Source organism: Mytilus trossulus, chromosome 2 (genome assembly GCF_036588685.1).
Source record: "Mytilus trossulus isolate FHL-02 chromosome 2, PNRI_Mtr1.1.1.hap1, whole genome shotgun sequence".
In the NCBI taxonomy this organism is placed as follows: domain Eukaryota; kingdom Metazoa; phylum Mollusca; class Bivalvia; order Mytilida; family Mytilidae; genus Mytilus; species Mytilus trossulus.
Window position 1 is genome coordinate 48,299,929 of NC_086374.1, and position 23,764 is coordinate 48,323,692.

The 23,764-nt window shown below is 30.3% G+C and overlaps 1 protein-coding gene across 2 annotated transcripts in view; it reads right to left on the reverse strand.

Annotated features, from left to right (window-relative positions):
- The window catches only part of LOC134707448 (small subunit processome component 20 homolog), an 81,156-nt gene that overhangs the window by 43,056 nt on the left and 14,336 nt on the right, over positions 1–23,764 (reverse strand). The window contains exons 13-27 of one of the 2 annotated variants that reach the window (XM_063567193.1): positions 21,581–21,658; positions 20,266–20,438; positions 15,808–15,903; positions 15,010–15,092; positions 13,708–13,816; positions 13,185–13,335; positions 11,977–12,042; positions 11,198–11,344; positions 10,566–10,719; positions 9,978–10,182; positions 8,300–8,458; positions 7,552–7,642; positions 6,758–6,843; positions 5,739–5,864; positions 4,952–5,118 (exon numbers count right to left, since the gene is read on the reverse strand). In XM_063567193.1, the coding sequence (XP_063423263.1) occupies positions 4,952–5,118; positions 5,739–5,864; positions 6,758–6,843; positions 7,552–7,642; positions 8,300–8,458; positions 9,978–10,182; positions 10,566–10,719; positions 11,198–11,344; positions 11,977–12,042; positions 13,185–13,335; positions 13,708–13,816; positions 15,010–15,092; positions 15,808–15,903; positions 20,266–20,438; positions 21,581–21,658 (1,891 nt within the window). Of the gene's footprint in view, positions 1–4,951; positions 5,119–5,738; positions 5,865–6,757; positions 6,844–7,551; positions 7,643–8,299; positions 8,459–9,977; positions 10,183–10,565; positions 10,720–11,197; positions 11,345–11,976; positions 12,043–13,184; positions 13,336–13,707; positions 13,817–15,009; positions 15,093–15,807; positions 15,904–17,507; positions 17,528–20,265; positions 20,439–21,580; positions 21,659–23,764 lie in introns of those variants that run through there. The other variant, XM_063567194.1, reaches the window with a different exon arrangement.

A 23,764-nucleotide genomic window follows, 5' to 3' on the forward strand; every position in this document is an offset into this window, starting at 1 on the left:
GCTTATTTCAACAAAATTAAAGCAAATTGATTGCTAAAAGCAAATTATTATTTCATTATTCCAATTTAATTAATGATTAATCTAAAAAAATATATACTTTATTTTTTTATATATATCGTAGCTAGTGCTCCTTTAAGGGTATATCAAAAAATTTGTTTTGCACATATTTACAGAAAAATGTAAAAATAACCAATAATTCAGTACTATTCTTTTTATTAAATAGAACAAATCATATCTTATTAAAACGCAGGCTGATTTTCAATTAATTTAAATCGTAAAGGACCAAGAAAAAAGGGGGAGGGCAATTTCCAAAATTCATTATTTTGAATGAAAAGAAGCAACAGTATTAACTTTCTTAATAAAATGGTATATTTTTTATATTGAAACATAAATCATAATGTAACTACAATGTAAAGGCTGTTGAAAAAAACCCAGTTAAAGGTAAGAAACAAAAACATAGAATCAACGACAGACACAAACATAGACAACCAGAAATGCACGATTCTGTCACAAATTTATACATCACATTCTTGAGATAACTAACATATTAAAACACACAAAACTGTCAGAGTTTCTAGATATCTATATTTTTATTTTTTTTTAACAACCGAATCACTACATTTTAAGGTTACGCAGAAGGTCAATCCATAGAATCATCATCAGTTTGGTCACCTGCATCTACCGAATTATAATTATCATCATTTCCATCATATTCGTCATCATCGTTAGTGATATCAACGTTTTGATAATCCTTATATCTACAAGCTTTCGAGCATTTACATACATGTATCTGTTCAGGATAAACCTTGTTGAACACATGAACATCTGTTGTTGGCACAACCAGCTTTACATGAACAGCACTTCAGAATTATTAAAGCATCTAACGCTGGTGGTTGGTCTAGCCAATTGATACTGATCAAATCGTTCTAAACAATCCAACTATAGTTGTTTAGCAACAGACCAGTGATGTGTTTAAGAGCAGATTTCCAAATCTTCGTCTGAAAGTTGGATGGTTTAATGTGCTTTAACATTGCATCTTTTGTTAGGGGCAGTAGATGACAATAAATCTTTTTTTGGTTGCATTTCAAAACGTTCTGATCTTTATTGGTCGATATTTCTAATTTCGTAGCCATATATAGAACACGAAAACCTCTCGAGTGTTTTGCCAACTCTTGGTCAACCTCTTCAAAGGTTTCAACACGATGGAATAGACCTTCCGAAAACAGATAACGTGTCAAAAAGCCAAATACTTTGCTTTTTTTCCTTAACCAGACAAAACATTTATTGAATCACAACCTGTACTGCCGTGAAATCCTGGCAGTTTTCTACAAACATTCTCACCAATCTAACAATGTTAGAATTGATATGCAACTGTGAAAATAGTAAGCCAATACTTCCAGATAAATGTCAGAAGGTTGTATAACAATGGAGTCGTAACTTTTGTCAGCTGCATATTTTTGCATTAAGTAACATTTTGTAATCGGCTGCTTCCTGTTTGATTATAAGATAAAACAACTCTACGCTATTTCATTTCCAACATTTATTTTGTGGCACATACTTCAATGTGATACAAAAAAAACCAATACATTCAAGTGTAAATCTATAGGATTATTTACTCTTTTCCGAACCAAAGAATTCAACAAGAGTAAATGTGTTTTCCCTAACTAACAAAAAATTCTTCCATTCCCAAGAGCACGATTGTGATGGTCTAGAACTTATCGTCATGATTTGCCCTCCCAAAGACCTGCTGTTTTAATTTTTTTATGGATATTGTGGGATTCTAATCAGTGACAAAATCAATGCGGGACCTCTTTTCGAAACTAAAAGGATGGTTTTTAAAATAACAATTGCCAAATAAAAAAAGTGCTTGGTATCCTAGTAATGGGTTGAATAACTGCCATGTCATCAAATATCCACATGCTTTCCTAAGGAATGACCATTTTCTAAAAGACCACTTAGGACAGATTTTAATTTCCCATTACATGTGTACCATCAAAGTTTGCAAGATACATTGGAAGAGGATCTAATTCAAACTGGAGAACCTATCGCATAACCAACTATCTTGTCTGGGCTATATCAAGCAGGCGACATTTTTTTTCTTCATCTGCTCTCAATATTTTGTTGTTCTTGTCACCCATTAACTGCTTGTCTTTTATTTCATTTTAAACCATACCAATAGTAAGCAAATACATATGAAAAAGATGTGGTATGCTTTCCAATGAGACAGTTCTCCACAAGAGACCAAATGACACAGAAGTTAACAACTATAGGTCACTGTACGGACATTAACAATAATCAAAGCCAATACCGCATATTCAGCTATAAAAGGCACCGAAATGACAATATGAAACAATTCAAACGAGAAAACTAATGGCCTTATTTATGTTAAAAAAAAATAAACAAAAAACTTATATGAAACACATAAATAAACGACAATCACCGAGTTACAGGCTCCTTATATCATGTTCTCAAATCTAGATATCATCTCCCATATAGAAAAAAAACGCGTGAAAAAATTAATCTATTATGTGTTGCTCTCCTAGATACAAAATGTATCCAAAATCAAAGATGTAGAACATATTCTATCATAATCATTCGGTAATTAGTGTTATTACTGTCTCCTCCATGCCTGTCTTGAACATAAAAAAAATTAAATAAATAACAGTTCTAATGCTCAGGTTGGTTGTCACCGTGCAACACAGTTAATAATGTAAAAAAGAAGATGTGGTATGATTGCCAATGAGACAACTATCCACAAAAGACCAAAATGACACAAACATTAACAATTATAGGTCACCGTACGGCCTTCAACAATGAACAAAGCCCATACCGCATATATAGTCACCTATAAAAGGCCCTGATAAGACAATGTAAAACAATTCAAGCGAGAAAACTAATGGCCTCATTTATGTAAAAAAAATGAACGAAAAACAAATATGTAACACATAAACAAACGACAACCACTGAATTACAGGCTCCTGACTTGGGTCAGGCACATACAAAAATAATGTGGCGGGGTTAAACATGTTAGTGGGATCCCAAGCCTCCCCCTAACCTGGGACAGTGGTATAACAGTACAACATAAGAACGAACTATAAAAATCAGTTAAAAAAGGCTTAACTCATCAGATAGACAAAAAAATAACACCATAAAGGAAAAACATAGAACTCCTTTTGTCATAAGACACTGTCAAACATCCAAACATACTATCCACACTCATCTGTGTCCACACTTGCTTTTAAAAAATGTAAGCAATGATAATCTTTTAATTGTTTGAAGATATCGGTTGACTTTTGTATAACATGTATAAGCCGTTCATTAATGAAATTTTTTGAAGCAAACTTTACCTTTTTATACGCGTTTAGAAGGTTGTACATTAATTAACAGGCCATATAACTGCTCAGATGTTTCAAATGGATTTGGCCAGCTTTGCAGTGTCTGAAACAATTTAATAACATCAGTTTTGTCTCGCTTCATTCGAGTTTTTTAAAGTTCTTTTTGTGCGGATGTTTCATTGTTACTCAATCCTACCAAATCTCGAATTTTAAGGATATTGAAGCTCTTTCCACTGCTGGTGGAAGTTTCGGCCACGAGGGTATCACCATCCCAGAAGTCAACAATCTGTGTTGACATGAATATCAATAATGTGGTTATTTACATAAATTTCCTGTTTATAAAACTTTGATTTGTTAAAAAAAACTAAGGATGTTCTTATCCCAGACAAAGACTACCTTAGCCGTATTTGGCACAACATTTTGGAATTTTGGATTCTCAATGCTCTTCAACTTTGTACTTGTTTTGCTTTTCAAATATTTTGATATGAGCGTCACTAATGAGTCTTATGTAGACGAAACGCGCGTCTGGCATACTAAATTATAATTTTGGTACCTTTCATAACAATTTCATGTACATTTACCAACCAACGCTTAACATAATCTTTATTTAAACAGAAAACAACAAAGCCATTTTTTTTGTATCTCTTTGAAACCTAAGAACGTAAAAAGTATGGCCAATTCTCATAACTAACTATTTGACGTTCATTCAAAGCGATGTTTGTCGATTGAATGACTTAATAATCTTAAGTCAATCACTACATAGCTAAAACACAAAATGTAATCGAGCACACTTTTATTGAGTTCGATAGAGTGCACCTTTTCTGAACGCAAAAAACACCTTAATTTGTACCTTCTTAGTAATATTTTGTTACACATTCACTTTATGAAATAATTTGTCTCACCAAAACATCATAAATCGACATTTAAATGTGTGTTTTCAGTTGCAAATTGATAATGCTTATGTGTGAATGCATTGTACATGTTGTATACTGAATCAAAGACGGTAATTTGATGATTTCCGTAATTTAACGAGTATTTGCACGTACATATATTTTATCAAATATTTCATATTTTAGACGATATATAAATACTGCAAATTATTGAAACATGGTATAATGATTAATTTTAAAGTTTAATTAACTAAAACGGGTAAATGTATGACGAATTTATTTATGAAAGGAAAAAATATGCCTTAATCTTAACCCAAAAAATTGGATTGTTTGTAATGTAAAACAAACCTTTTTTAAAAACAAAAAATCTTCAGAGTAACATTAAATATGTCAGTTTTGTATCTGTTTTAGCGGTTTACACCTATACTTTATTTTTTTAAGTCGCTTTATATCAAAAAATTTAATTAAAAATTACTTAGTCGTGATTGCTAAATGAGGGGACCATTGACAGGGACGTTTTTAAACTTCTTTTGGACACTTTTTTTTTAGTCTAACACCTTGTATTTTATCAATAAGATAATGAATTTGAATTCTATCCAAAAAAATCGCGGTACCCTGGGGTGTAACACAAACTCCTTAACTAGAGCGCTTTTGAGAACTAGCTGATGGACTATATAAAGTTTATTAATTTTCTGCAGGAAAAAGTGGTATAAATATTTTACTCACCCGAAACATAACTTTGAAATGAAGAGAAGACCATATCTAGGAAAACACAAATTTCCTTTGATTGACATCCCATAATAAATCTAAATACAATAGTTCTACGGAAATTACTCTTTGATTTTCCAGACGAATCTTTTCCAGTTTTACTCAACATTTTACCATATAGGATTCTGAAATGAAATTTGAATGATATTTCTAATTAACTGAATAATACTAGTGAGTTTTAAATATCTTTATTTATAAGCATAATTTTGGGTAATATTTCAAAGAATTGAATGCTTCTATTGGTAAATTTATTGGGTGCAAAAGCATTTTGAAAGAATCTCAGATGCTCTTCATTCTGAAAACCTGTGCACAGTCAACTCTTTTACAAACTTATAAAATTACTTAAAGAATCATTCAATACTTATTTAATTACATTTAACATTTTAATGCTAGGATCATAAAAACATGATTTCCATCCAGTTTTTCTTTTTTTAACCTATGCATTTTTTTAAATTGTGGAAGTTTGTGTCATTAGGAATGTTACATTTCGAAATTTTAAAATGAAGATTAATTTCAGAATGATGAAAGATTGCTGTTAGCCAATCAAAATAACGTATTAGAATGAAACATACATGTCATGCAAATGTGAATGGGTAAAGTCAATCCTGACCTTTAATTTGATTGGCTTCAAGCTTCTGTGCAGTTGAATGTACAGAAACATCTGAAGATTTTATATAAGGTTTAGACTTTCAAATAGAGGTACAAAAGATAACAAGGGCATAAGTTCTTGTCTACTAACACTCACCTCATAAGAACAGGCATAAGTTCCTCCCTATGTTCCTCCTTTACCACGCTACTTTCTGCATCCAAACTGAAGGCTACAATCTCATTTTTAAATGATTTGTCATCCAACAATCTCTCAAAATTTTCTCTGCAAATATTTATGTATTAATCAAAGTTGTACAAATTTGAAATGAACATATAAAATGTTGTTTGTTTATAGTTAACACGTGTTTGGTTAATTATAGCAAGGTCGGTTAAATTTGGATATTTAGTTAATGCATGAGTGAACTCAGGTGGTTTAAAATCAATCGAGCCATTGCAGTCAAAGTCTACAGTAGCATTTTGCCAAATAAATAATACTATTAATCATATTATTAATTTTCAGATTTGTGGACCACATGTATGGGGAAACTAGTAAGAAGCTACTTAATCACTGTGTATCTATATGAACTTTCAACAATATGATACTCATATTTGTAATAAAATGTGCGCTTGTATCTGCAAGTGGCGTCTCCCATGTAAGAGTTTGTGGTTATTTGAAAAATATTTCATGTTTGTTCCAGTTTTCGAATTAGAATTTAAATATAATTTTTTTTTCATGCATATTGCAAATCATAAGCTAGTGTTCTTTAAGTGTGTAGAGTCACAATATCCATTTCTTAATACACATCATCAGGTATTGTTGTACAGCTGTGGAAAACTTCATTATTATTTATCTAGCTGTTTAGAAGGAGTTGTTGCTTAACACACACTATTACTGTGTATTCTTTTATTTTTTTGTTAGAACAATTTTCATGGATGTTTGATTTCATGGTTTTGTCAAAGTCTGCATATATTCATATGGAAAATTTGTAATTTGCTTAACATACAAATACATGGTTCGTTTGTACCCATGAAATCCATATATATCAGTATCCAACAAATATTAATAAATCCTTTCTTCCTTCCTTCATTCATTTCAACTATTCTAAATGACAAACAACAATTGAAAATCACAAAACATAGAATACTTTCAAGTTTAAATATATTATTCACACTTACCTATAAGGTACCAGATATTGTGGTTTATATGTCATTATACACTTATACACAACTCGCTGTATTTCCCCATTTTTATGTTGTAAAAGCTGAAATAAAAAAATTATGAATAGAACATCATAGAAGTTATAGATTGCAGTTTACTCAAAGGTAAAACAAGTTAATCTGTGAGCTAATGCTCACTTATGATAACCCCCATCCATTAGAAGTATAACATAAACAGGAAGTTGTTGAGTGTTAATCTAAAAACTCATCACATGGTAAAGCAAAACAGAAATTCTATTTTCTTGGGTTTCATGGGTACAAGTGAAACACAAATTGAAATATATAACGTATTATAAATGTTTCAAAGGCTTTGTATGCAGAGATTGGTTAAACCTTGAAATCAAATATCACAATGAAAGTTTTCCTCAATCCACAAAAATTAGTACCCACAAAAAGTAATGAATCCACAGTTAAAGCAATATCAATAAAATTAAGAAAGGAAATTAATGTCTATCACAACTACACGTTTTTTAAATGGTACAAATCATCAAAATTTAAAGATGATGATATGCCACCATCTTGAGAGCTGACAACAAACTTATGTCTTGTCTACTTTGGAGTTAATTGCAGGTCAGACAAGTCCCACCAGTCTAATATAAAATTTAACTTATGTCTGTTATATTGAATTACCAAGAAAGCAATCTTTGCAAACTAATAAAGTCATCTGTAATATTGACTTAAATTAGGTGCTAAAATATAAGTAATCTGCCAAAATACAAACCTCCATATAAGTAATCTGTTAAAATACAAACCTCCATATAAATATTCCTAAGTTCTGCCTCCTTGTACAGTGACTTTGGATTAGTAAACAGTGACAATAACTGTAGCTGTGACAACAGAGTACTGAAATAGAAAACACAAAATAAATATAATGTGGTTTGGGGGGGGAAAAAATAATAGTGATTCTAAAACTTGTAATTATTCTTATAATTTTTTATAATACCTTTTAGCTTCAATTTTTTACAGCAACCAAGCCATATCTTACACCTTCAGAAGTCTTCCAATCATAGCTGGTGGTATCTTGAAAGTGTTTAATAAGAGGGCTCTAATAAGGGAATTTTTTGCAATAAAATTATTTTAAGTTGTATTAATCACAGCTATTATTATATAATTATTTCTTGAATGAAGACTGGCAAAAACATTAAGTAAAATATCCACGGAAATACAATTGTTCCTTGCTCCATGAAAACTGGCATCTACAAAAATGAATGAAACAACAGTATGTTCTTTTCACATCAATTTGATAGTATTCACTGATTTCAATTCATTTTGGAGGGTGAACAAATTAAGTCATATGTGTCCTTCTCATTACAAGGTACTGATAAGTAAGAGTGACCCTGAAATCTTTTATTTTTACAATTCAATCTCAGTTTTTTTTATATCAGAAAACTTTGAACAAACACTTCATATTTTACAGCCAATGATAAATGTGCAAAGTTTTAGTGTTATTCTACGTAATGGTCACAAATAAAAATAATAAAAATCTTGAAATCCAAGAACCTTGTGACATGCTTTCTTGACTTTTTCTTTTCTCCTTTCAGTTCTTTATCTGTTTTTTCCTCTGCGTCATCATCTTCCATCTTGTCATCATCTACAGGTTTATCTTTTAGAAGATTTTGTGAACGTGCAAATATGTCATCCACTGCATAATATTCTTCTCTAAACAAAGAAAAATGACAAAGACATTTCAAAACATAGCTTCATTGATTCGAAATATAAAAAAATGGTACCAAATTGTCCTTCCCCAATATATCTTTTCCTCTGTTTTTCTCCCTTCAATATTATGAATTGTTATATGAGCTGCTACAGATAGAAATCAAATGTATGCAAATGTATGCAAATGTATGCAAATGTATGCAAATGTATGCAAATGAATATCAATATTAGAGATGCATCATTAGTCTATTTTGGGTTGAAAAAATCTCTATGAAAAGTTTGTACTTGTTTAAAAATTGAGCTGTTATAAAAAATATCTACAGAACTAACCATAATTCATCTTTTATTTCATCTTTGGATGTTCCAAGATCAATCCACATCTCATACATGTGCATGTATACATGCACTTCATGCACTTGCATATGGTCTATTTTTATTCAAAGCAGCTCATATGGTTTATGCCACCTTTTTTTCAAAATGGTGAGTTCATCTTGACAGTGTATACCGGTAGTCTATTTGGATAGGAAAGGTCCTGATCCCGAAATCCGGGGCTTAAAAACACTAAATCTTGAGGTCCAGAAATTAAATAAAGTAAATCCTGGCATCCCGAAATCTGAAAAAAAGAATTCCCAGATCCCGAAATCCCCAGCTTAAAAACAGCCGATCCCAAAGTCCCAATAAAGGTCCTATCACCCTCATTTATATGGGTATGTAACAAAAATGTTTGAAAAGAATTGAATTTTCAGAGAAGTAAATTGTGTGAGAACAAGTACTTTTGACTTGCTGAAGCAGCACCAAACGGTGCCTTTTAGGTTTTCTGAATTTGTAAAATATCTTATCTCACAATTTACCCAAAAAACTTAACCACATATTAAAAAATAAGTCAGCCTAGAAAGAAGCCACCATACATGTCCAAGTAAGCAATATGGAAAGAGGAATAGAAAAAAAAAAGGCTTCAATTGTCACCTAGCTGAATGAATTGGGCATCTTGAGCCATACAACTTACATCTCCTTATTCATTTCAAAACAATTATCTCAAGAATTTGCTTAAGGATGTACTTATGTAAGCTAAGGTAAAATTAAATAAATCAAGAATTCAAAATTGATAATACAAGCTGGAAGAGTATTAGTTAAGGATCAAAATTAGTTAAAAATATTGATAGGAGCTCCTTTTCGAGATATTTGATGTTTAAAATATGGTGGGAAAAGGCTGACTTGGACTTTTACATTATATTTGCATTGGTATTATTTTGGTCTCAAATCAAAAGAAAGAAAATCAAGAATCTGCTTAAATTTTGTCAAATGACCTTTAATGAGCTAGCGAGTCTTATGTTAAAAGATAAATAGGTGTTATGGGTCAATACTTAACCTTAACACCAAGGAGACCAAACATTTGACACTTATTCCAAACCCTCATTTAAGTACAACCTTAAGTAGGGATATTGGCAAAACATGACAAATTCAATGCTAAACATGTCTGTAATCTACATTTAAGATGTGTGTAAATATAGTGATAACTTACTGTAGAAACTGTAGAAATAAAGGTACAACATCTCTAGATTTGCTCTCACATAGCTGTGCAAATGATTGCATAGTTTTCCACATCTGAATTCTAAAGTTATTATAATCTACATCTTCGTGGACACAAAGTGTTGACTTATGACTACTAAATATATCTTCAATATCATCCTGCTCTAAAGAACTGTCTGTATCTTTAGAAATATTTTCTGAAATTAAAAATAAGAAATTTGGGATGTTTCCATGAAAGTAAATATTTACTTTCTTTTATCCCACAGTGCCACATTTTACCCACAATGTAACTACACTAAAATGTGCCCAATGAAACGCTCTGTAGTTGACTATGTATAAATGGCAGATGAATACAAAAGACAATATTATTATATAAAATGATACAGCATTTTTTTCCTTATTTAATATCATTACTTTGAAAAACATTCTGGATGTGAAGGAAGGAAATCACTTTGTGTCTTGCAAAAGTGTCCTTTTGAGGTTTTTTTCTAAAACTTAATGACATTTTGTTACATAATCATAAAATATAAATCGTCAGTAAATGGAGAAAGTATAAATTCCAATATTATGATTATCATACCTGGCCTAGAGTAAGTCTTCAAATGATTTAAATATAAGTTCCAAAAATCTTCTTTATTAAGTCCTTGGGCATGGGTAGCTATCAACTTCTGTACTGGTTCCCATAAGTATTTAAAGTTTAGGAAGAGGCAACCTAGAAGATATCTAAGAGGAACCTGAAAGCAGTAAACAAGATAAAATTACTGGCGTATACATTATATTTTAATGACTACATTAAGTTATAAAAAATTTTAACAGTTTTTATGGCTTAAATAACTATCCAATAGTTCACTTTATCGACTCAATGCAGTTACAAAAAGGCTGAAAATTAACATCAGTGATAATGAACACAATGTAATTGGCCGATTCAAATCCAAAGAATTGTGGGTAATTTCCTTGTTCCCTCCCCCAAAAAATGAAATATTCATCATGTCATTAGTACATGAATTCTCATTGTTCAGGAGGTTATAGGCAATCACAACGTTTTGGTGTACACTTTTTATGAAAATATTATCATGAATTCTTAGATTCTGAAGAAGCAAATTGTGTTTCCATTTCAAATATTTTAAAAGAAAGAACGATTATAAATAATAACTTACTGAACAGAAAAAAATGTGTAAGACACATCATTTAAATATATATTACATAATATACCTGTGTAAAGGGTCCTATAGGTATCTGATATTGCACTGTTGTAAACTCTAACTTCTGAAGAAACATTTGCCTTTCTCTGTATGTTTGAACAGACAAAGATGTCTCCTCTGCTTCTAAACATATCCTGAACACTCCCATTTGGTCACTCTGTGGAAGTCAAATTATTCAATATACTTTTATAATTATGATACACAAATAGAAAACACTTTTGCTCTACATCTTGTATAAGCTATGATGGCAGACAATTCTTAAATAAATGAAAGAAAAGTTTTAAATGGTCTTCATCATGACTTACCATAAAAATCAAAGTTTGTTATCTAAATAAATAGGGACAAAATAACCATGAAAATGAACCAACAAAAAAACTCAAAAATTGTTGTGTCCTGTTAATTAAAAAAATATGTATATAAAAAATCTTTTAAACACACAGTTTAAATTTTAGGCATCTTTATTTTTCAGGGAAAATATCTTCATAAGCTTCAACTTTGTGAAACTCTAGCACGTGAGATTAACCTGGTTTTTGAAGTAGTTCATTTTACTGATCAGTTATTAGTTTCTATGTTGTTTTTTGAGTGCTGTTGTTTTGTCTTTTTTTTTTTTGCACTGTTTGTATTTCTAATGGTTTTTTTTTGTTCTTTGTCATGGTATTATCAGTTTGTTTTTCAACTTATGATTTTGAATATCCCTATGGTATTTTTCACCTCTAACTATTTTGCTATTATGTTGCAAAAAAGATGTTACTAGTATGGAACTATTTTTATGTGTATAAATTTACTCACGCTGTTTCCTACAGAAGGAAGTCTCATGTCAAAATGTGTCAGAATTCGAAGTGACAACTGTCTAATCTGAAAAAAATAAGTCATAAAATGATTTTTTTAATTGAAACTATCTACTAACTACTATGATATGAATTTTTATTACTTTACATGAAGGTAATCTGTACCAATACAGGCTCCAAATGTCCTCCTTTATACACCATAACTCATAAAGGAGGATCATAGGGAGACAAGAAGAAGGTAATCTCATGTAATCAATTACATTTGAATTTATGTGTATTTTAATGTTATGGATAACATTAAATTAGCAAAGTAATTGTAATTTGATCATTAACTTTTTAAAGTAATTAGTCCATCCTTAATATAAATGAGATTTCTAAGCTTTCAAAACTAAGTATCATCTCTTTTTGAAATCATTAGTTTGAAAATAAATTTAATCTGTCTACAACCTAACTTTTTTTAAAACTTAATAATAACATATTTTCTTAATCTACATGACATATAACAGACTAAAATATTTTGCAACTATCCCTGGCTTGATGTTGATTGATTTTCTAAATTACAAAGTCCTTTATATAATTTCCCCATTATCAATTTGTTTAATACCATCTCTGACAGAAAAAATAGTTGTCCTCCTGTTCCAAATAGTGACTACTTAAAATTTATTATCTCTTACAGTCTCAATAACATTGCATAAGTATAGGAATAACAATGCAACATTATATGGGTATCAAGAAATGTCTTATTTTAGAAATAGAAAATTAGAAATGAGTTTGCAAAAGATTATAACAGCCAATAAAAGAGGTTGAAATAGCAAAGAGTACAAAAACTGTTGTATTTGTAATATTATTTATATACTAATATACATTTGTTGTGTTTATTATTTAAATCCTCCGGGAAACTACCTTAACTTTTTGTGAAGTGCTGTGCATGTAACAATATTTATTGATATTTGATGATCATATCAACGAGATTGATTTTCTTGCTTGAGTTAGTATGGTGAAAGTGAAAAGCAAGTTGAGATTACCAATGATAATTGGTTTCTCGCTATTTTTCCAGTGGCGACAATGTTTAAATCATTAACAACATGCATGTGCATCATTAGTTTCTAGCCATAATTTTTCATATCACTCTACTGTGCTGAGAAAGGAAATTATCAGTTAGTAAGATCAAAGGAAATTTTCGTAAAATAGCAATAAATATATATATACCTGTGAGAATGGAGAGGAAATATTACTCTGTAAGAAAGAATATATCTGTAATAGTCTGTCTTCTGTCAAAACATCTTCCTTGTTATCTATCACTGCTTGTGTAAAGTATAAATCGGCTGCTCGTAGTATGTGCACATTATTACTGTACAAACTAAAAAATAAAACACATTTCATAAATCGGTAATCATATGATTAAAATATGACCTTTCTTTCATCTCAATATTGTATTGATATTTAGGTACAAGAGTTGAATCAGTTAAATGGTGTGGTAGGGAAAATGTGCTATTTTGATAAGATTCCCAGAACTATAAAAAGACAAATATTATGAAGATAAGATGCAAGTTTGCTTGTAGCACACTAAAAAAACAATAAAGTTTCTTAAAATCAGTTAGACCGTATTATTGTTGTGTTATATTATAGTATGTGTTTTCACAGGCACATACAAATTCCCATTCATTTTCTACATTGGAATGGATTGGGAAATATATTTGAATTCTATTGATAATGATAATTATCACTCTACCTAATTTGAGCTTTAATTCTTTCCACTGGTATCCAGTCAAATATTTCTCCATCTAGTTGAAGCTTTAATAAACACGAAACTATCTGACAAATAAAGTACAACTGGTCATCTGCAATGAAAACATAAATAATTGAACAATCACTCTATTCCAGAAATAATCTATCAAAACAAAAGCTATAATGGGGTTATATAAGATAGGAAAATATCTTTTTAGAAGTTTATAACAACAATAATATAATAATAATAATAAATACTTTATTTATAGAGGGTAAAATCAGTTAGAACAATACTAATCTCCCCTGATGGCCTCTTAATAATTCAAAATATACAATTATATAATATATACATTTACATACATACTTTTATGCAAAAACAAAAGGCGAAAAACATACAGAATAGGTTCATGAACATATTTTGTTAATGTTGTATGTACAAGATAAATATATGGACTTTTAAATAAAACGTAAATTTCATCTGATAATTACATTTTTAGTTTAGAAACAAGAAATTATAAAAACTTATTTGAACTGGTCTGTCGTTTCTATCTTTTTGATTTGAACAGGAATACTGTTTTAAAGAACTGTACTGGAATATTGAAATGTTTATTTCATAAAAGTTGTTCTCGGACGTGTTATGAAAAGACAATTATTGTCCAATGAACGCAAAGGATATCTTGCATTAATATTTTGATTATTATTTAATAATTGACAAAGATAATCAGGTGCAAGACTATTTACACACTTATACATTAATACTCCTTTGTGATATGTGATTCTGGTTTGAAAAGTTAACCATTCTAATTGTTTAAATAAAGTTTTTGATGCTGTGTCATATGATTTGTTAAAAAGAATGATTCTGGCTGTCCGTTTTTGCAGTTTTAACATTTTTTCCATTTAAGATTACATGTTTCAGTCCATATTGTACAACAATAATCAAATAGAGGAAGTACATTTCCATTATAAAATAAACATAAACCTTATCATTCTTATCTGGCATACACAGACTCATTTTAGAATCAAATAATGAGCAATAAGAAACAACTTTCTTCCAAGTGAGAAGGAACAAAACATGGCAAAAATGATCATCAGTGAAAGGACAACCAACAGTCTACAAAACTCTACATTAATAAAAAATACACAGAGCAATACCTACACTTAACTAAGAATTTTTAACAACTCTGGGAGATCATTAGGAAGATATTGGTAATCAGAATTAGCTTGGAACTCTTGTATCCTGTTTATATTAAAAATAAAAAAATCACCCTCGTCCCCTTCTTAAAAAAAGATAGTTTGTTTCATGTACCTGTTGAATTGTTGGTAGCACAACATAACTGATCTAGTTTTTTCAGTATGACTTTTATCAACTGGTCTTTGTTAACTAGAGGCCTACAAGTAATCAGAATATAGAACTATTAAGCAAGCTAAAAATATTGATTGTATCAGGCTAAGAAAAAAAATTGCAACATGTATATAACTTAAAGGATTTTTAAAATTTGCTGCAAAGATTCTGAAATGTAAAAATGCTGAGGTTAATAGCTTTTATTAAAATTCCCAAAAGAAGATGAATAAAAATATAGATTAATTACATATGCTAAAACCTTGGGTTAATATCCATGAACAAGTAAGGATTATATTTGATCTTTTTGAAAAGATTTATTTTTGCAATAGATGTTTTGTACACTTTTTAAAATTTTCTAAATTGTGATGCATCCTTTTTCAGGAACTTGTGTATGATTTCAAGTTTTAAATGGCACAGAAATTTGCATACTTGTGTGATTTTAAGTATGGACGCAGAAGTTTGCATACTTGTGTGATTTTAAGTAATGGCGCAGAAAATTGCATACTTGTGTGATTTAAAGTAATGGCACACAAATTTGCATACTTGTGTGATTTTAAGTGATAGCGCACAAATTTGCATACTTGTGTGATTTTAAGTAATGGCGCACAAATTTGCATACTTGTGTTATTTTAAGTAATGGCACACAAATTTGCATACTTGTGTGATTTTAAGTAATGGCGCACAAATTTGCATACTTGTTTGATTTTAAGTAATGGCGCACAAATTTGCATACAAATGTAAACACATCTATTGTTTTCTAACCTGACATGAGGAAGACACACAAGAATACTCCATAATCTTGGTAGTTCCGTATTACTGTCCATCAACATATCACTCAGATATTTTACAACAGAAGTCCTGAAAACAAAGAGCAAAGTTCAAAGTTCATATACAAGTATGATTTTGTTTGTTCATTTTATTACAACTTTGAAAGAAACATTAGCAAGGAAAAAAATATTATTTTCAAGAAATAATGCATTAATTAGGTCACTTGTTTAAGCTGTGATTTTTTAATCTGTTGACTTTTTTTCAAATCATATACATGTATATAAATATTATGTGAAAAATGTTCATTTTTTAAAACACATTAAGAAAGAACAATTTTTTATCAATTGGATCGGTCTTATTACAGCCAATTGCATTGAGTGTGTAGGTAAAGGACATATGTTTGGTTAGCTTTCTTGCTAGCTGAACCATGAAGTCATTATTAGGTTAGGAAAACTACACTCTTTTAAGAGTAGCCTAGTTAAAATTGAGAATGGAAAATGTGTCAAAGAGACAACAACCCAACCAAATAAAAAAACAACAGCAGAAGGTCACCAACAGGTCTCCAATGTAGCGAGAAATTCCCGCACCGGGAGGCGTCCTTCAGCTGGCCCCTAAACAAATATATACAAGTTCAGTAATAATGAACGCCATACTAATTTCCAAATTGTACACAAGAAACTAAAATTAAAATAATACAAGACTAACAAAGGCCAGAGGCTCCTGACTTGGGACAGGCGCAAAAATGTGGCAGGGTTAAACATGTTTGTGAGATCTCAACCCTCCCCCTATACCTCTTACCAATGTAGAAAAGTAAACGCATAACAATACGCACATAAAAATTCAGTTCAAGAGAAATCCGAGTCAGATGTCAGAAGATGTAACCAATGAAAATAAACAAAAAATGACAATAATACATAAATAACAACAGACTACTAGTAGTTAACTGACATGCCAGCTCCAGACTTCAATTGAACTGACTGAAAGATTATGATTTCATCATATGAACATCAGGCACAATTCTTCCCGTTAGGGGTTTTGTATCATACCATCATAACATATATGAGAAGAACATAACCTGTGTCATGCCAACAACTGTTTTTAGAATAAATGTGTTTAGTTCCGACGCAAAGACCTTATCAGTGACTCAATATTAACGCCAAAATATGCAATCTTTAATGACTTGACAACAGTATCATAATTATATTCCTTTTTAATAAGTCTATTCAAAGGTTTTGTAAGTTTCTGAGGTGAATACTGACACTTTTGTGCTTTATAAAGAATATTTCCATAAAAAATTGGATGTGAAATACCTGGAAGTATAAGAAGTCTGCATGTTGAGCTATATTTACGAATGATGTCTTTATACCGATGATAAAACTTAGTAAATGTTTTGACTAGTTTGTGATATCGAAAACCCTGGTGTAAAAACCCTAGTTAGTCTGATAACCAATCTATTTGTCTGTAGGATTAGACTAGTTTGAAAAGAGTGTAGTATACCTGACTTAATTATAATGACCTCACAGTGCAGCTAGCAAGCAAGCCAACCAAACATAGTACTTTTACCTCCACACTAAATGCAGTCTGCTGTTATCCAATTTTCAAATAACCAAAATGTTTGAAAAATGTCTAGATCATAACTTTTTTTTATTTATAAAGCACAGCATGTAATTCATGCCCAGAAAATAAAATCTTACCTGTCTTTACCATAGTCTATTATATACCCAGAATAATAAGATCTTACCTGTCTTTACCATAGTCTATTATATACCCAGAATAATAAAATCTTACCTGTCTTTACCATAGTCTATTATATACCCAGAATAATAAGATCTTACCTGTCTTTACCATAGTCTATTATATACCCAGAACATAAAATCTTACCTGTCTTTACCATAGTCTATTATATACCCAGAACATAAAATCTTACCTGTCTTTACCATAGTCTATTATATACCCAGAAAATAAAATCTTACCTGTCTTTACCATAGTCTATTATATACCCAGAAAATAAAATCTTACCTGTCTTTACCATAGTCTATTATATACCCAGAAAATAAAATCTTACCTGTCTTTACCATAGTCTATTATATACCCAGAAAATAAAATCTTACCTGTCTTTACCATAGTCTATTATATACCCAGAAAATAAAATCTTACCTGTCTTTACCATAGTCTATTATATACCCAGAAAACTGTCTTTACCATAGTCTATTATATACCCAGAAAATAAAATCTTACCTGTCTTTACCATAGTCTATTATATACCCAGAACATAAAATCTTACCTGTCTTTACCATAGTCTATTATATACCCAGAACATAAGATCTTACCTGTCTTTACCATAGTCTATTATATACCCAGAAAATAAGATCTTACCTGTCTTTACCATAGTCTATTATATACCCAGAACATAAAATCTTACCTGTCTTTACCATAGTCTATTATATACCCAGAAAATAAAATCTTACCTGTCTTTACCATAGTCTATTATATACCCAGAAAATAAAATCTTACCTGTCTTTACCATAGTCTATTATATACCCAGAAAATAAAATCTTACCTGTCTTTACCATAGTCTATTATATACCCAGAAAATAAAATCTTACCTGTCTTTACCATAGTCTATTATATACCCAGAAAATAAAATCTTACCTGTCTTTACCATAGTCTATTATATACCCAGAAAATAAAATCTTACCTGTCTTTACCATAGTCTATTATATACCCAGGAAATAAAATCTTACCTGTCTTTACCATAGTCTATTATATACCCAGAAAATAAAATCTTACCTGTCTTTACCATAGTCTATTATATACCCAGAACATAAGATCTTACCTGTCTTTACCATAGTCTATTATATACCCAGAAAATAAAATCTTACCTGTCTTTACCATAGTCTATTATATACCCAGAACATAAAATCTTACCTGTCTTTACCATAGTCTATTATATACCCAGAACATAAAATCTTACCTGTCTTTACCATAGTTTATTATATACCCAGAACATAAAATCTTACCTGTCTTTACCATAGTCTATTATATACCCAGAAAATAAAATCTTACCTGTCTTTACCATAGTCTATTATATACCCAGAAAATAAAATCTTACCTGTCTTTACCATAGTCTATTATATACCCAGAAAATAAGATCTTACCTGTCTTTACCATAGTCTATTATATACCCAGAATATAAAATCTTACCTGTCTTTACCATAGTCTATTATATACCCAGAAAATAAAATCTTACCTGTCTTTACCATAGTCTATTATATACCCAGAACATAAAATCTTACCTGTCTTTACCATAGTCTATTATATACCCAGAAAATAAAATCTTACCTGTCTTTACCATAGTCTATTATATACCCAGAAAATAAAATCTTACCTGTCTTTACCATAGTCTATTATATACCCAGAAAATAAGATCTTACCTGTCTTTACCATAGTCTATTATATACCCAGAACATAAAATCTTACCTGTCTTTACCATAGTCTATTATATACCCAGAACATAAAATCTTACCTGTCTTTACCATAGTCTATTATATACCCAGAATAATAACATCTTACCTGTCTTTACCATAGTCTATTATATACCAAGAATATAACATCTTACCTGTCTTTACCATAGTCTATTATATACCCAGAAAATAAAATCTTACCTGTCTTTACCATAGTCTATTATATACCCAGAAAATAAAATCTTACCTGTCTTTACCATAGTCTATTATATACCCAGAAAATAAAATCTTACCTGTCTTTACCATAGTCTATTATATACCCAGAACATAAAATCTTACCTGTCTTTACCATATTCTATTATATACCAAGAATATAACATCTTACCTGTCTTTACCATAGTCTATTATATACCCAGAAAATAAAATCTTACCTGTCTTTACCATAGTCTATTATATACCCAGAATAATAAGATCTTACCTGTCTTTACCATAGTCTATTATATACCCAGAATAATAAAATCTTACCTGTCTTTACCATAGTCTATTATATACCCAGAAAATAAAATCTTACCTGTCTTTACCATAGTCTATTATATACCCAGAATAATAAAATCTTACCTGTCTTTACCATAGTCTATTATATACCAAGAATATAACATCTTACCTGTCTTTACCATAGTCTATTATATACCCAGAAAATAAAATCTTACCTGTCTTTACCATAGTCTATTATATACCCAGAATAATAAAATCTTACCTGTCTTTACCATAGTCTATTATATACCCAGAATAATAAAATCTTACCTGTCTTTACCATAGTCTATTATATACCAAGAATATAACATCTTACCTGTCTTTACCATAGTCTATTATATACCCAGAAAATAAAATCTTACCTGTCTTTACCATAGTCTATTATATACCCAGAACATAAAATCTTACCTGTCTTTACCATAGTCTATTATATACCAAGAATATAACATCTTACCTGTCTTTACCATAGTCTATTATATACCCAGAATAATGTTCTAATTCAGCACCATTCTGTAACAATGGCACTTTATGCAGAACAATATGTGTCAGGAGATGGAGAGTTTTCTCCCTTTCTTTTCCTTCCTTAACTACAGACTCAGTATAAGCAATCAGAGCTGGTAACACATTCTGAAAACAAAATAACATATCAGCCATTAAGATAATTACATTGCATGTATGTTTAATTATAATACGTTATTTTGATCAGCTAACATCAATTTAAAGTCATTCTGAAATTAACCTTCATTTCGCAATGAAATGTAACATTTATGACGACATGAGTATCCACAATAAAGTGAACAGGTCAATAAAAGAAAAAAACTTGAATGAAATCATGTTTTCTTGATCCTATCAAAACAATGTAATTATAAGTATTGATTGCTTCTTTTAGTAATTCTATAGGGTTGTTAAAGAATTGACTTGGTGCATATCTTTAGAATGAAGCACTTTAACGCTTCATACAAAAAGAATTTCAGTCCATGTTTTTATATGCTAATAAATTTATAAAGAGAAGCATTCCATTCTTAAATGAAAATATGGTCTACATGTCTCTAGCTTACTGCATTCTATCAACCTGTAGTAGAATATATACATACTTATTATGCAGTATGCATTTTTTTTTATTTTATTGAAGGCAGTACAGTGACCTATAGTTTTAAACTTCTAAATCATTTGTCACAGATGGAGAGTTGGTCTTACTGGCAATCTATCTACATCTTCTTATTGATATAGTATAATGGATTTAACATTTGTCACTATATCAGTGACTGTGGCATAATAAAATCATGTTGTGATAAAGGGGCCAAACAAACTCATTTTTGTACCATAGTACCCTAATACACTCATATTGTTATGTAGTGGCCTCATTAACTCATATTGTCATAAACTCATATTGTTATGTAGTGGCTTCATAAACTCATATTGTTATGTAGTGGCCTCATAAACTCATATTGTTATGTAGTGGCCTCATAAACTCATATTGTTATGTAGTGGCCTCATAAACTCATATGGTTATATGTTGTATTGTTATAATTGTTTTCTTATAAAGATATTTACAACTTGAACAGAACAAACATACAATTTTCACAAAAATTGAACAAAATGTCTGGATTTTAACCACATTTCAGTTTAGGAAACATAGAATGTAAATTGCAGCACACTAAAAGATCTAGTAAGATATGTAAATTATTCTATTAATCAGTTATGTAAAAAGTTTTTGAAATGAAATGATTATATTGGCTGTTTTCTTATGGTTTATCAAATGTACAAACCTTTTCAAAGAGAGGCAGATCCAATAATGCCTTGAAAAATGTATAAACAATATCACATGGTACCTTCTTCTTCATCACCTGAAAACACATAACAAGTTATCACTATTTGACAGAAACATAGAGTCAGTATAGCCAATGATTTACTGCCAACCATGAAAAAAATCTTTGAAACATATTGAGAGAATGAGAGGTTGGTTTTACTCCAATCCACTCAAAAATAAGGTGTTTTATTATGCAGGATATGGTACCCTATTAAAGTGTTACCTAGATTTCAAATTTCAATCAATGGAGAAATGTGAATTTCGTGAGATACATTGGTTGAATCTGTTACCCAAATTGATTTTTTGGAAATTTAAAGCCAAACAAATTTTACATAATTTACATTTTATTTATTGATTTGCAAATTACTCCTGTTATTTCTGTGTGGCTTCATCAGAGGAAAGAGAGATCAAGTAAACTTAGATTATATAAAATGATAGATTTTCTGGGAAAAGTTTAAAACACTTAACAAATATAGGAAGTAAATTATACACCTCCCTTTAAATCTGAAACAAATTCATAGCAGAACAGTATACTAACTGTTCATTCACAACAATTCTAAATGAAATGAAACCAATAATTATAAATAGGTTATACTATTTCATTACAAATAATGAATCCTCTTACACATAACTTAAATCAAGACTAAATCATCTATCTTTCTTTATACCATATTTAAAGACTGAATTGACTCAAACTGTATTATGATATTTATTTGTTCATCTTATATTTCCTGTCTATCTTTCTTACAAAAATTGCAAGGTTAAAAAGCAAACCATAAAATTGCTATGATCAGACCTGCCAACTTTTGAAAATCTCCGTGGGGGATTTAGCGCTCGACAAGATTTTTAAGGGTTACAATTTTAGCGACTTTTCTGTAAGCATTGTTTTCTACTCCTAAAATAGTCTAAGTTCTCTTCTTTTTTCTTTAGGTATACTAATGATGAGCTTGTATGCCTTTATTTCTTTTATTTGCATGATTCTTGTACTATTAAATTATAAAATTGACAAAACAACTGAAGAATAGAGAAAATGGCATTAAAAATAAAGGATTCAAAGTAGAGACCCCCTTTTCCCCCTCCAAAGACCTTCTCATCTATGAACCTTGACACAAAACACCTTAAACTACATGTCCTAAAGTAAGAAGGATGAAGACAGATTTTGATTTAGTCTTACTCATGGTCTTATCAGTATCAATGAGAAAATGGATAAAATTTGAGTTATCTTTCTTTGTATTCAGAGGTGCTCTAACCAGCGGAGGCTTATACAGTAACACAGTAGAAGTGTATACAAAATGGCGTCGATTTTAAGGTTCATCATAACCTTTTGGCTAAAATGGCCGTATTTACACCCCAAATTTTACTCTGAGTACAGACTAACCTATACACCTGCAACAGTTTTAAGGGATGGCAGGAACTAGATACATAAATTTTAAATGCATTTTATGTTTCAGAAAATTATAAACTTTTCTAGATTTTGCTATCCATTTTTTTTTCGTTCCTGCAGAAGGTGCAAAAATTAACTAAGTAGTGAAAACGATTGAGAAGCTCCCCTCATATAATCAATGTTGTGAGTAGTATTGATTTAAATGGACAATAGATGGACAATAGACACCTGTAAACAATAGGTGATTTAACAGGTTTAAACTGTGTAACTGAGTGGACCGTATCAAATGAAACTCGGGTGTTTGTTTATTTTGCTATCTTCTGCAGACTGGAAAAAAATGCACATCAAAATGCAGGTAAGTTTTTAATTTTCTGAAACGTAGACTTCATATAACTTTTATATATCTAGTTCCTGCCATGCCTTAAAACTTTCCTGGATGTGCCAGTTTGTCTGTACTCATAGTAATTTTTGAGGTGTAAACACGGCCATATTTTTCAATTCCTTATGATGAACCTTAATCAACAGACACACGATGTCTGGTTTCAAAAATTAAACAGATTTCATGATAAACGATGTTTTTTTGAGAGTTCATTACAGTTCCCATCTTTCAATTAATTATGATTTTGCTGTGGAACTACGGCAAATGTTGCAAATTGTGCTTGTATGATAAATTGATTAAAATTGAAAGGCTGTTTGACCAAATCTGTGACTGTGTATACAAATTAATTTGGAGGACTGTTACAACCCATTAGGTAATCT